Genomic DNA, 15,534 nt, shown 5'->3' with positions numbered 1-15,534 from the left:
CATTTTGTTTAATTTTTTTCAACATTTTATTTATTCAAACCAAAAACGTTTTTTTTTTCTTTTTTTTTTTTAAACTTTGTTTAAAAAATCATATTTGTCAGTCTTTCTACCGAGTCAAAAATGTGCCAAACTATGATGTAACTCAAATTTGTGATTTTATTTTGAGGTTTACTTATTTTCGGCACATTTGCACTTCTGCTTCCATTTTGTCTGAAAGCAAAAACTATGAATCAAGATGACAGTTTACACAGTGAATTGTCTGCCATTGTATTCAGTTACTTTTCCTAGATTAGTTCAGTCATTCTCTGCCACCTGGGTAATTTGAATATAAAATGTTGAACAAAAGAACTGTGGTGTAAAAACACATGTACAATTATTCTAGCTGATCATGGATGCAACATTTGTCTGTAACCCTTCAGCATTAACGGTCAAGCTCAGGAGATTGAGGTGCATGAAGAGGCCCCAAATTAACGTTTGCATAGCACTCAGAGGCTTGGGTTGGCACTGCCTTCAGTCACATTTCTTTACTAATGTAAATGTCACTTACAATGTCCTTGAACTAACATGAACACAAAGTGGAGTTTCGGACAAGCCTGATTTAATTAAATAGAGTTGCTTGGTGTCAGTTGAAGGATATTCAGATTCTACTTGGTGTGGTTCTGGGGGTTTCAGATTCTACTTGGTGTGGTTCTGGACCCACTGGCACAGTCGGACGCAGTAAGTCTGTGGACTGACAGTCGAGAAGGAACGACCAGGATGTCTTAACCTCTTCCACAAGTGCTCCAGCCTTTTCTTAAAACTGTAAACTGTGAAGATGTCAATGATCCCAATGAAGTAACGTTGCTCAGGGCCATCGATGACATGGAGAGGATTCTTTAAGTTTGGTAGCAATCGTCGGTTTTGGATTTTGAAGTCTGGTAGCTCAGCCGCGTCGCTGCCTGGCCCTCCGTGATCCGGACTGGTCTGAAAAGCTCCACAGCCTGATGGATTAGCTGTATGCAGTGCCTTTAAACCACTATCTGTTTCAGATGAAGGTAAGGTGCAGTCATCTTCTACGACTGCTCCAGGAACAGCAATAGGGCTTGCATGAATGGGGCTGGAGCCGGGATTCACAGACCTAAAATAATAAATCACAGAGAGGACAATGAACCAACTATTCTGGAAGCTGCTGTGGGTTTGGTGTTGAAAGAAAAGTTGACCCTCAAGGAGCAAGTGATCAGTTTGAGACCAATGTACAGTTTAATATATATGCAGTACACACAAGAATACCACCTTTCAGTCCTGGTCAGTCTTTGTACTAGTTATTGTCTGGATTCCTGTGAAGCTCCTGCCTTGTCACCATTCTGGTATTTCCATGGGATTGGTTTTAGCATTCCCATGTTTGTCAGTTTTTGATTAGACTTCAACACCAATAAAGATCCTGATCTATTGTCTCTTACCCCTGATCTATGATTGGGTCTTCTGTCCTCACACTGTGACTGTACACACGCTTATAAAGATTGAGGAAAATTACCTTTCCCCAAAGACCTTATGTAGAGGAAGATAGTTCTGTGGTTGGGTGCAAACTGGCCATCAGGAGCACATATCGTCTTCTAATTGAGCTACCTCTTGTTATTCTCTAATGATGAAAGTGTTTTAACCAAACTTTAACATAGCACTCATATCAAAGATCCTGGATGAATGAAGAGTTGCTGGAATTTGTACTTTTTTAGAGAACTTTAAGAAAATAACGGATCTTTTGAGACAATCTGACTGTGGATTGAGTTTGAGGACTTCCCTGTGAGATGTCACTTTGTTCTGTGAAGGAACACGTCCTGTGGCAAACACAGTCTCCAACAGACAAATATATTTCCATTTGGCAACAGTATCAACATTTGGGTCACTAATCACAAGGTGCTAGAAAGACACTAACTTTTTGGTTCTCATGATGAGAGTAGCAAAGGAGAGACTCTGGAAGCGCTCGTCGTGGTGTAGTGGTTGATGGGCCAGGAGAAGACTGTAGTCCAACACGTTGCGCCTTCGGAGGAAGTGAGTGTCGATCTCCATCTGCCGGAGGAGCCAGGCCCGCTGACACTCTGCACACATCACACAACGCAGCACAGAGATCACAGCAGGAACTACTACCATACAGAAAGTCATACAGGCCAGTTTGGTACAGTTTGAATGATTGCACTGATCAGCCATAACATTAAAACCACATGCAGATTGTCATGTGTTGCAATAACCGCTGTGTAAAGCCCTGACATAGAAGAAAGATAAATAGATGATTTACATAGACAGACAATGGAGCATTAATGCAACTTTCATATTGAAATAGATATAGATGGATGGATAGATACAGATAGCAGTGGCAGACCTCAGGGCCTCCAAGGCCTTCACCGCATGCCTAAGAAATGTATCTGAATCACAGATTGATGTTTTTTTTTTTTCTATAAATACTTATTAAATAATTCCAGATGGTCGGTCTGCTTCCTCTCATAGCTTCACCTCCAGTTGCGCTGCTTCAAAATGTGTAGTTTGATCTTAAAGCCTTCAACCAATCACATTTCAGCCGTCATCTGTTGCCAGTGCAAAGAAATGTGCCTGAGGTCTTCAGATCACGCTGCAGCTCCAGCCAGTCAGAGTTGGTGGCACCAGGGCCTTCAAGAAGGCTTCTGGTAACACCTCTGATTGGATAGTCACAGTTTACTAGCCAGACCGAGCTAACTACATCTGTAGCGAGACGCATTAGCAAAAATATATCCATCCATCCATCCATTGGCTACCGCTTTATCCGGGGCCGGGTCGCAGAGGCAGCAGTCTGAGCAGAGTTGCCCAGACTTCCCTCGCCCCAGACACTTCCTCCAGCTCCTCCGGTGGCACCCCAAGGTGTTCCCAGGTCATAGAGAGACATAGTCCCTCCAGCGTGTCCTGGGTCTGCCCCGAGGCCTCCTACCGGAGGGACATGCCCGGAACACCTCCCTCGGGAGGCGTCCGGGGGGCATCCGAAATAGATGCCCGAGCCACCTCAGCTGGCTCCTCTCGATGTGGAGGAGCAGCGGCTCTACTCCGAGCTCCTCCCTGGTGACTGAGCTCCTCCCCCTATCTCTAAGGGTGACTGAGCTCCTCACCCTATCTCTAAGAGTGACTGAGCTCCTCACCCTATCTCTAAGAGTGACTGAGCTCCTCACCCTATCTCTAAGAGTGACTGAGCTCCTCACCCTATCTCTAAGGGTGACTGAGCTCCTCCCCCTATCTCTAAGAGTGACTGAGCTCCTCACCCTATCTCTAAGGGTGACTGAGCTCCTCCCCCTATCTCTAAGAGTGACTGAGCTCCTCACCCTATCTCTAAGAGTGACTGAGCTCCTCACCCTATCTCTAAGGGTGACTGAGCTCCTCCCCCTATCTCTAAGGGTGACTGAGCTCCTCCCCCTATCTCTAAGAGTGACTGAGCTCCTCACCCTATCTCTAAGGGTGAATGAGCTCCTTACCCTATCTCTAAGGGTGACTGAGCTCCTCCCCCTATCTCTAAGAGTGACTGAGCTCCTCCCCCTATCTCTAAGGGTGACTGAGCTCCTCACCCTATCTCTAAGGGTGAATGAGCTCCTTACCCTATCTCTAAGGGTGACTGAGCTCCTCCCCCTATCTCTAAGAGTGACTGAGCTCCTCCCCCTATCTCTAAGAGTGACTGAGCTCCTCACCCTATCTCTAAGGGTGAATGAGCTCCTCCCCCTATCTCTAAGGGTGACTGAGCTCCTCCCCCTATCTCTAAGAGTGACTGAGCTCCTCACCCTATCTCTAAGGGTGAATGAGCTCCTTACCCTATCTCTAAGGGTGACTGAGCTCCTCACCCTATCTCTAAGGGTACGCCCAGCCACCCTACGGAGGAAGCTCATTTCAGCCGCTTGTATCCGGGATCTGGTTCTTTCAGTCATGACCCATACTTCATGACCATAGGTGAGGGTAGGAACGAAGATCGACCGGTAAATCGAGAGCTTCGCTTTTTGGCTCAGCTCCTTCTTCACCACGACGGACCGGTACAACGTCCGCATAACTGCAGACGCTGCACCGATCCGCCTGTCGATCTCACGCTCCATCTTTCCCCCACTCGTGAACAAGACCCCAAGATACTTGAACTCCTCCACTTGGGACAAGGGCACTCCACCGACCTGGAGGGGGCAAGCCACCTTTTTCCGGTCGAGAACCATGGCCTCGGATTTAGAGGTGCTGATCCTCATCGCAGCTGCTTCACACTCGGCTGCGAACCGTGTTAGTGCACGCTGGAGGTCCAGGCTTGATGGAGCCAACAGAACCACATCATCCGCAAATAGCAGAGATGAGATTCTGTGGTCCCCAAGCCGGACCCCCTCCGGCCCCTGGCTGTGCCTAGAAATTCTGTCCATATATATGATGAACAGAACCGGTGATAAAGGACACCCCTGCCGGAGGCCAACGTGCACTGGGAACAGGTCCGACTTACTGCCGGCAATGTGAACCAGACTCCTGCTCCGGGAATACAAAGACCGAACAGCCCTCAACAAGGGACCCCGGACTCCATACTCCCGGAGCACCCCCCACAGGACATCTCGGTGGACGCGGTCGAACGCCTTCTCCAGATCCACAAAACACATGTGGACTGGTTGGGCGAACTCCCACGAACCCTCAAGCACCTGGTGGAGGGTATAGAGCTGGTCCAGTGTTCCACGACCAGGACGAAAACCGCATTGTTCCTCTTGAATCCGAGGTTGGACTAACGGCCGGACCCTCCTCTCCAGTACCCTGGAATAGACTTTCCCGGGGAGGCTGAGGAGTGTGATCCCTCTGTAGTTGGAACACACCCTCCGATCCCCCTTCTTAAAGAGAGGGACCACCACCCCGGTCTGCCAGTCCAGAGGTACTGTCCCCGCCCGCCACGTGATGTTGCAGAGACGAGTCAACCACGACAGTCCCTGCACATCCAGAGACTTAAGGAACTCTCGGTGAATCTCATCCACTCCCGGTGCCTTGCCACCGAGGAGCTTCACAACAACCTCGGTGACTTCAGCTTGGGAAATGGACGAGTCCACCTCTGAGAACCCAGTCTCTGCTTCCTCAATGGAAGACGTGGTGGTGGGATTGAGGAGGTCCTCGAAGTATTCCTTCCACCGCCCAACAATGTCCCCAGTTGAGGTCAACAGCTCCCCACTTCCACTGTAAACAGTGTTGGTGGAGAACTGCTTCCCCCGCCTGAGGCGCCGGACGGTTTGCCAGAATTTCCTCGAGGCCGACCGAAAGTCCTCCTCCATGGCCTCTCCGAACTCCTCCCAGACCCGAGTTTTTGCCTCCACCACAGCCCGGGCTGCAGCTCGCTTGGCCTGCCGGTACCTGTCAATTGCCTCGGGAGTCCTATGAGCTAACAGTGACCGGTAGGACTCCTTCTTCAGCTTGACGGTATCCCTTACTTCCGGTGTCCACCACCAGGTTTGAGGATTGCCGCCACGACAGGCGCCAGAGACCCTGCGGCCACAGCTCCGAGCAGCAGCTTCGACAATGGAAGTGGAGAACATGGTCCACTCGGACTCAATGTCTCCAACCTCCCTCGGGATCTGTGAGAAGCTCTCCCGGAGGTGGGAGTTGAAGACTGCATGGACGGAGGGCTCGGCCAGGTTTTCCCAGAAGACCCTCACAACACGTCTGGGCCTGCCGAGTCTATCCGGCCTCCTCCCAGTCCAGCGCATCCAACTCACCACCAGGTGGTGATCAGTTGACAGCTCTGCCCCTCTCTTTACCCGAGTGTCCAAGACACACGGCCAGAGATCAGATGACACGACCACAAAGTCTATCATTGACCTCCGGCCGGGAGCCGGGTCGGGTGCAGTGTGGATTGGGTGGCAGTCGACGGCAGGGGCCTCGACGACCCGATCCCCGGACACGGACTCTGGCTTTTGGGACATGGAATGTGACCTCGCTGGGGGGGAAGTAGCCCGAGCTTGTGAGGGAGGTTGAGAGATACCGTCTAGATATAGTCGGGCTCACCTCCACTCACAGCTTGGACTTGAACCCAGTCCCCTTGAACCCAGCTCCTCGACAGGGGCTGTTACTCCACTTCTCTGGAGTTGCCCGCGGTGTAAGGCGGCGGGCTGGAGTGGGCTTGCTTATTGCCCCACAGCTCAGCCGCCATGTGTTGGAGTTCACCCCGGTGAACGAGAGGGTTGCGTCCCTACGCCTACAAGTAGGGGACAGGTCTCTGACTGTTGTCTCGGCCTATGCACCGAACAGCAGTTCAGAGTACCCAACCTTCTTGGAGTCCCTGGAAGGGGTGCTGGATAGTGCCCCAACTGGGGACTCCATTGTTCTCCTGGGGGACTTCAACGCCCACGTGGGCAATGACAGCGAGACTTGGAAGGGGGTGATTGGGAGGAACGGCCTCCCCGATCTGAACCCGAGCGGTGTTCTGTTATTGGACTTCTGTGCCAGTCACAGCTTGTCCATAACGAACACCATGTTCGAGCACAGGGGTGTCCATAAGTGCACATGGCACCAGGACACCCTAGGCTGGAGGTCAATGATAGCAAAAATATAGTTGTGTTGATTTATTAGCAGGTTTGTCAACCTACAATGGCCGAAGGATGAGAGAGGGATTTGGGTGTATATTTATTGTTAAACCCATTTTCAAGGTGGACTTTTCGAAAGGTCACTGAACACACCGCAATGATCCAAGAGCATCAAGCTGGGCCTCGCGCACTACCGCCAACCTACCGGCAAGATTCTGGATTATATTATTTACCAAACACAAGATTTCAACACCAAGAAAACGGTTTCATATTTGTCACCCTCCTCAACCGCTGGAAGTATGAGGAATACCAGAAAAATGTCCTGCATGCATCCTCTTTCAGCTGATCTCAGAGACACGGGGCACTTTGGATCTGTCCCATTTCAGAACAGAACTGACTGTCAGTGTGCCAGGGAGGATTTAGGAGGAACATCTCCCACTGATCTCCTTGACCTTCAGTAGAAGATTCTGAGTGAGAGCATGAGGCAGCTTTTTTGGTGATAGAAAGAACTTCTTGATGGAATGGAAACACAGAAAATCACTGCAGAGTAACTAAACTCTGGTTGAGGACAGAAAGGAGGGTGAATTTTGTGTTTAAATAATCAGGATTTCTGAGGAGTGAAATAATGCCATTTTCCTAAATAATATTACAATTTAACGAGGTTATTACTGATGCTTTTTTAATGCAGCTGAACTGCATAAGGAGAGTTGGGCACTAAAGTAAAAGCATTTATTCTGGCGACATGAGTATCTATCTGTGATGCAGCAGCTCTTTATACTGGATTTCTGCATCATAACATGGTGTTTATGGCATAATAAATTATGGAGAGGTGGAGTGACCCAGACCGAGGCCTTCAGTAGTGCTCGGTGTGAAATGCACGGCACGCCACGAATAGTTTGGTGGTGGTCTGCATTTGTATTGCACAGTTCCGAGCTGAGGCCACTGACCTCAGCCTTCCTTACTCTTGGTGGAGTTAAAAAGCTGTACATCATGAGCAAGGTTGGGGAATAACGGACTACTTGTAACAACGTTATGTAATTAAAATACAATTTTTTTTTAACTGTAATCCATTACAGTTGTTGGGCCACTCAACTGCATGGAAGGGGGGAGGGGGGGCCACGTTTTGAGAACAAAGAGACCACATGCTCAGGCCAAGAAAAATTCGCCATTGGTCATGTGATCACCCCCCGGATCTCCCCCCCTCCAAGGTGCAACACTGGAGGCCAACAGCAGGGGAGCCTGAGAGCTCCCTCACCAGCTGGAATGTCCGGGGCGGGCCCTCCCTCAGGATTGGTCCACATGGCCCAGAGCCCAGCGGGAACCCGGAACCAAAACAAGAGGTATAAAAACCCACGAAGGTAAACTCCCTCTTCCAAGCCGAATGTGCTCCGAGACGGATGCACCTCTTCGCACGGAGACAAAGTTCCACATGTGTTAGCATCCTGACCGGGCCCCAGAGTTCCTCACCTCGCTGGACGAGCCGAGAACCACCGTGGAATTACTTTCATTTTTCCTTTTTTCTTTTCTTCACCCGATCCTGTGTGCAGCTGCCACCGCACACTCCCCGCATGCAGACCTGAAGCCGCTTCTCCTCCCCCCTCCTCACAAGAAGCTTGATCATCCTGGGATCATCCTGTGGACTTTTCCTGTCCACAGACCAGTTCAGTTGTTTACCTGGGACGCCAGAGAAACCAGCCCGCAGCTGGGAAATCAATGGACTTTCCCCGGCCGCCGAAGCACGTTCACCCTCGTCAAACTGAGTAAGGCTTAGAGTCTGGGCAGGCAACTAGAATAACGTGACTTTAATATTGCTGTGTGATTTATTATTGTTTGAACTCAGGGACGCCGATCCCGTCTGTCCAACCAATCTGTGCCTGCGCGTTGGATTTACATCCACGCGAACCTCCGCACTGTGCTGCTCTCCCTCCCTCAGTCTGCCCCTCTGTGTCTGGAGTCTAATACTGCCACAGTCTCAATTTTAGACTCCGTGTGCAGACTGAGAGTGTACAGAGCTGGACACACAGTAGATTCTGTTAGAGATGGGACGATTGACGCTGAGGCTCCGAAGCTTGCTTCACTCTCATGAAGCAGGGCGCTCCGAAACGCTGCTCCGAGGCTTGTATCAAATTTCCGCGATCACGTGACCGATGACGTTGGAAGCGTCATCGATCACACCGAACCACCGGAAGTGATACGACTGATTCGAAACTTTGGCGGGACTTCACTCGTTGTAACGAGATGCGATCCTGTGTATGGGAACACTTTGACCTGGTGTCACCCACCAAGGTAGGTGTTTTATATTATCTTATAATAATGATAATAATAATAATAAACATAGTCTCATGTAATTTACTTTATACGGTATTGCATAATATCTGCCCGTGACACTTCTAAGAATATAATATAGAGAAAATGAATGAATGTTATGATATTGTAATAATTTCAACTTCATATTATCTTGACTGTTTCAATATTTCTTAATGTTTTTTTTATGCATTTAGGTTCATCACCTAGCTGTGCTCCCAGGTATTTATAGGTCTGTACAATGTCCACTCAAATGATCACAGGCTCCCATTACAACCTTGGTCTCCTGACACTTGGCCTTGGTGGTGTTGGCCTTGGAGGTGGTTGGAGTCGCGCCATGTGACAAAGTCCTGGATCACTTTCCTGTACTCGTCCTCCAATGGCCACCACTTAGACATCCCGTAATCACAGTGTCATTCACAAACTTTGCATGTCGCAGGACTCGAGTTGTGTTTAAAGTCTCCTAGGGTGAACAGGACTGGAGAAAGCAGTCTTCTGCAGTTCTCCCATGCTGCTGACCACGGTGTCGGACCTGCGGTCCCCCAGTCACACATACTGAGGTCTGTCTGTGAGGTAGTCTGTTGTCGAGGCCACCAGGTAGTCCTGTATCCAGGCCACCAGTTAGTCCAGTATGCAGGCCACTGGGTAGTCCAGTGTCCAGGCCACACCCGTCTCTGTCCCAGATTTGGGTCCTGGATGGTATCAAAAGTGCTGGAGAAGTCCAGGAATGTGATTCTTACAGCACCACTGGGCCTGTCCAGCTGGGAGAGGGATCCATGTAACATGTAGGGGGCAAACTTTCTGGCTCAGGTTCCAAATTGACTTTTAAAACTTGACAGAAGGGTGGGGTCAGCTCCAGATGCATGTCAAACATAAACATTAAAAGTGTGAAGGAGCTCGACCTCATGGAAGGGGGGAGGGGGGACCACTTTTTAAGAACAAAGAGACCACATGCTCAGGCCTGGAAAAATTTGCCCTTGGTCATGTGACCCTCCCCCCGGGTCTCCCCCCCCCCCCCCCCCCAGCAAGGTGCAACACTGCAGGTCAATGGCAGGGGAACCCAAAACCTCCCTCACCAGCCGGAAGCTCTGGGGCGAGCCCCGTCAGGATTGGTCCACGTCGCCCTGAGCACAGCGGCAACCCGGAACATGCAGAGGTATAAAATCCAGCCGCGAACGCAAAAACACGTCTTTCCAAGCCGAACGTGTGCCTGTACATGACGCACCTCTTCGCACGGAGACAAAGGACCAAGTGTTAAGGCACGCCGATCGGCCTGGAGTTTCTTCACCTCGCTGGACGATCAGAGAACAAACCGTGGAATTATTATTTTTTCCTTTCTTCACCCAGATCCTGAGTGTGTGCTGCGACCGCGCACTCCCCCGCATGCCGACCTGAACCCCGCTTCTTCTCCCCACCCTCCTCACAAGAAGCGCCTGATCACTCCTGGGATGATCCTGTGGACTTTCCCCGTGTTCACAGATCAGTTCAGGTTATTTCTCTGGGACACCAGAGAAACCCGCCCGTGGCCGTAAATCCACAAGTCCCCAGGCGCGCTCCAAGCAGGCTCACGAGCACAGTGACGTCACGCTGTCCAGAAAGAGCGCGCTCTGGTGGCCGCGTGGGTGACTGCAATCTCTTGAGAGGCTGCCATTTGGTGGACGTGTCGAGTCATTGCATTCTCCTTCCATGCGCCGCCGCGCCCCCAGAGGTCGTTAGGGTCACCGCCCCGAACCAGACGTCTGCCTCCTTCTGGTGTCCGTTCGAGATCATTACACCCACACTGACCCTTCAAGGTCCGCCGCCGCCTGGTGGACACTCATGGTCATTACATCCCCACTCAGGCTTCCACACATTTACACACACACACACACACACACAAACACACACACACACACACACACACACACACACACACACACACACACACACACACACACACACACACACACACACACACACACACACACACACACACCCTATTTCTTTGTACGTAGTGTTTGCTGTTAGTAGATTAGATCTCTGTATTAGATGACGTTCGTTGCTTGATCGTGTTGGTTTAATAAATCATTTCTGAATTATTTTCGAATTAATGCATTTTTGTTAATAAACGCCTTTCAGCTGAATTGATCGATTCCTGGTAATTATTGTGTATTTATTGTTGACAATTCACTGGTTTGTAAGTCTGTGCTCAAATCTCACACCTTCCTTGTTATTTAAGATTGTTATATTTTGCAGAGGAATATTAACTTAAATAACCTTTTGACAAACGAGACTGATATTTGGTATTAGCTATTTCCAGTTTAGCTGGTGGTGCCCCAATTCCAATATTATTCAAATTAATAATTTGTCATTAATAAATTATTTTTGATAATATATACATTTTTTAGTAATTATTCAATTACTCTAGGAGTTGCTAATGAGTAAATGACCATTTACTTCCATTAGTAATTCCAAATTTTCCTGAATTACTTCCAGTAATCTATTACTTTCAGTAATTATTACTTACAGTAATTTTTAATCCAATCCAATCCACTTTTATTTATATAGCACATTTTAACAACAACGTGTTCCCAAAGTGCTGCACATGTGACTGCACATAAAAAAACAAAACAAAAACAAAGAAAAAACTAAACTAAACAGTCCAACACTAAAAAACCATAAAATAAAAATAAAAACAGATTAAAAACTACAAACACATAAAAAAAAAAAACTACAAATAAGAATACAACAATTTAAAAGAATAAATAGAAATATAAAAACGCTTAAAAGGCAATACAAATAAATAAGAGCAATAAAATAAAGGACACAGGGGACCACGCGACTCACGCGGTGTTAAAAGCCTGAGAATAAAAGTGGGTTTTAAGACGTGATTTAAAACAGTCCAAAGTGGGGGCTGTTCGGACGTGGAGGGGCCCGTCCGAACAGCTGAGGATTTATGGTTGGTAATTAGCATTAAAAATGACTGAGGACAGTAATTTTTAATGCTAATTACCAACCATAAATCCCAACAAAGACGAACCAATACTCATCAAATAGCCTTCTTTTCCAGTGCTGACCATCACTTGTTTGGTTTACTGTTTTCAATGGTAGGAAGGGTTCAGCATGGATATGCTTTGCAGCTTTATAGGCTGTGATTAGGATGTGTTTCTATATTTAGCCTCTAACACTTAACTTGTTTGATAATGTTCTGTCCAGCTCCATAGTATCGCATTTCATCCATGGCAAACGCAACCAAACAACCACAGAATCAATACCGTTTCCAGCAGATGGTTCTTGTATTAGCAGGGCCCAGGGGCCTCATTTATAAACGTTGCGTACGCACAAAAGAATGCGTACGCCACTCTCTACGCAAACCGTGGGATTTATAAAAAGAGAACTTGACGGGAAAATGTGCGGTCCTCCACGCCAACTCTGACCCATGCGTACGCACATAACTGGGTGAAGGAGAAACTGCGCCACCGATGGCAGAAGAAAGAAACGGGAGAAACTGTGTGAAACCGATCGTGTAAAATAAATAGTTATATGACCTCATATATGGACAGTTTATTTGCAAGAAGTGGATAGTAAAAAATAAAATTTCTACAATGAATAAACAAACATACTCCCTGGAGTGCACACGGGAAACATATGATTAAGACAATAGTAAGACAACAGTAGGGCAAATTATGTTTACACTGATATGAATGCAGTGTAACATCCTATATCATATAGCCCATATAGCAGTGTTGGGCGCAGACTGGAGGCTGTACGTGATGGGTGGCTTCTAGGTACGGAGAATTCATGTGGAAATCCTGAGACTTGCAATGTTGTAGTAGTGTTTAACCCGTTCACGACCTTGCAGGCGACAGTGGAGAACCCTAACCCTCAAGCGGTGGCTGCTCACCCCTTTTCCTCACCCACAAGGCGCAGAGGAGAGGACCTAGAATCTATAGTATTGTGGAGCGCACCATCGGGCTCCTGAAGGGCAGGCGGCGGTGTCCCCAGGGCCGCCCCTGGCCAAGTGGGGGCCCTAAGCAGGATTTTATTTTGGGGCCCCCCTTCCAATAACATAATAATACTAATAATACTAATAATACTAATAATAATACTACTACTACTAATAATAATAATAATAATAACAATACATTTAATTACTAACGAATCAAATGAACAGCCTCTATCAACAGTGGAACAAGAACTTTATAGATCAAAAGTGGAACAATCTTTTTTATTTCAACAACATCCCACCTTCAAGTGAAGCACGGGCCTCTTCTTGTTTGGACTGTTTCTTTCATTTGCTAGCTCCTGAATCGTATTGACGTTTGGAAGCTGTCTCTCTCTCTCTCTCTCTCTCTCTCTCTCTCTCTCTCTCTCTCTCTCTCTCTCTCTCTCTCTCTCTCTCTCTCCGGCCTCGGGCTGACTTGGTGGCGGTGTTCTACGCGCCTCTCGGCAAAATGCAGCGCATCCTTTGCGCATTTGCAGAGAATGATGATACTTTATTGATCCCGAGGGAAATTCAGTTCACTTGCGCAAAATGGGGCCCCCCATGGATCGCGGGGCCCGACGCACAGCGCGTGTTCTGCGTGTAGGGAGGGGCGGGCCTGGGTGTCCCCCTCCACCTCCGTCACCACTCCACTCAGGAGGGATTCCCCGATGACCCCCGCCAGTGTTTCCTCCAGCGGGGTGAGCTCCGGAGGGCCCGTCCCCCCGCCCGGGGCACAGACGCTCTGCCAGTGTGACGCCAGGCGCTTTTTTGTGTCTACTTTGATGTCTGACCACTTTTTTTCCCCTCAGCCACACTCCGACCTTCTGAGGCCACAGCATTGACACCATCCGCCACATGCTGCCACTCTAGAGCCTTTTTGGCGTTGGTGACCCCAACACTGACCCTAACCCTAACCCAACACTGACCCTAACCCTAACCCAACACTGACCCTAACCCTAACCCAACACTGACCCTAACCCTAACCCAACACTGTGTCCACCAAATAATATCGCCTTCCTCTTCTCCACCTCCCCGACCAGAACTTCCACCTCACACTGGGTCAAATTGCGTTTCTTGGCTTTTCTTTCTGCTTTCGGCATGCTGTCAGTCATGAATCAATATTCATGAGAGGCGTTTCTCTGAATATTTATAGGCAAATATGGGCGTGGTATGACCCGCACACAGGTGCGCCACATTTAGAGTGGATTGTGATTTACAAAGGGAAATCGGCGTAGGACGTGCGTGCGCACTGTTTTATAAATCAGGATATTTTTGTGCGTACGCACTTTCTGTGTTTCGTGCGTACGCCAATTTTGACGTCAATCCTACGCACAGTTTTATAAATGAGGCCCCAGGGCACTTTCATTTTGGACACTCCTGTTTACCTAATCAATTATCTGAAAAATGCACACAAACATAAAACACAATCTATCTGTGGGATTCGATCATGATTGCATGCTCTATATGGGATCTCATTAAATCAGGCATATTATCAAAAATGCTGTTTTCCACATTAGACTTATCAATCCTGATATACCAGTGTGAATCATGGACCCAGAATAAGATTAGATAACAGCCCGTTTTCCTTGTGATCAACTTTCTCCCGGACAGCTGTGATTAGTAATTACAAGGCCATGTGATCCTTCTGGATGTGGAGAGTCACCTGCTTCATTTGTTACTGACAGTCCTGCTTTTATGACCATCTGACATGTGGTTCAGAAGCTTCATGTTTCAACACTTTACATTCAAGAACTGGCTGTTCATTTGCTGAATCATTGATAAAAACTCCAGAGCCATGGGATGGCCTGTTATTGAGTCAGTGGTTCTAATATTGTATCTGCACAGTGTATTTTAGTATCGACACAAAATTTGGAAGAGTTTGACAAAAAGCACAGGGAAACGTGACACAATCAACCCGATAGAGGCCTTTACTACCAGCAGGAAGTAGGATCCCAAACAAAGTGTCAAACAGATCCGTACCCAGAGTGATGAACTGGCCTTCAAAGTTGAGGTCTTTGAGCACCACAATGATGAGACTGCCATCTGGTGCAGGCTCCGTCCATCGACTCACCTCACAACCCTTAATGTCATATCTGGAAACACAAAAGTAAACACATCCAGCCTCACAAGCAGGTCGTACTGTAACTGCTGCAGGTCATGTTTGGTATTTCCTACCTGGCGTTGATTCGATCATCTGGGTAAAACACGCTCTGCATTACAATGAAGTATTTCTGCAAAGGCAAGAGTAGATGTTTATGTTTCTTTATGATATTTTCTAATTGGAGGGAATGATCGCACTAAAGTGGAAATCATACCTTCAATCTGCGCGGGATTTTGATCTTGTGCACACCTGAAAACAGAATCTGCTCAATTATAATCACTTTTAATATATTTAATAACATATTTGAACTTTTATTTAACAGTCATTTGGTCCTTGAATCTAATTTGGACCCAAGACCTTATTGAAATGACTGTATTTGAATCTGTCGTCTCTTGAAGCATCCTGAAACAGTGAGCCACACTTTATTAGTATTAAAAAAACAAAAACACTTTATTAATAACTTTTCAGTTTAATACAAACATACACAGGTTACATGAATCAGTTTATCAGGTCAAAGTAATCAGTCATGTCCAACAGTGACACTCAAAATGAAATTTGTATAAAGAAATGTTTGAATAAAGCATGTCAATCAATCAATCAATCAATCAATCAATCAATCAATCAATCAATCAATCAATCAATCAATCAATCGA

At 47.5% G+C, this 15,534-nt stretch overlaps 1 protein-coding gene across 1 annotated transcript in view; it reads right to left on the bottom strand.

Moving 5' to 3' along the window:
* Positions 1–675: 675 nt before the first annotated feature.
* pip5kl1 (phosphatidylinositol-4-phosphate 5-kinase-like 1) overlaps positions 676–15,534 on the bottom strand; it is a gene marked incomplete at both ends in the record, with an annotated part of 39,812 nt that continues 24,953 nt past the window's right edge. The window contains 5 exons of the mRNA XM_080509701.1: positions 676–1,117; positions 1,913–2,075; positions 14,761–14,873; positions 14,956–15,011; positions 15,096–15,130. Coding sequence (XP_080365827.1) covers positions 676–1,117; positions 1,913–2,075; positions 14,761–14,873; positions 14,956–15,011; positions 15,096–15,130 — 809 coding nt within the window. The remainder of the gene's footprint in view (positions 1,118–1,912; positions 2,076–14,760; positions 14,874–14,955; positions 15,012–15,095; positions 15,131–15,534) is intronic.

Source organism: Blennius ocellaris (assembly GCF_963422515.1).
Source record: "Blennius ocellaris genome assembly, chromosome: 15".
Taxonomy (NCBI): Eukaryota; Metazoa; Chordata; class Actinopteri; order Blenniiformes; family Blenniidae; genus Blennius; species Blennius ocellaris.
Note: the sequence above shows the minus strand (reverse complement) of the source record. Positions and strands in the feature narration are given on the sequence as shown.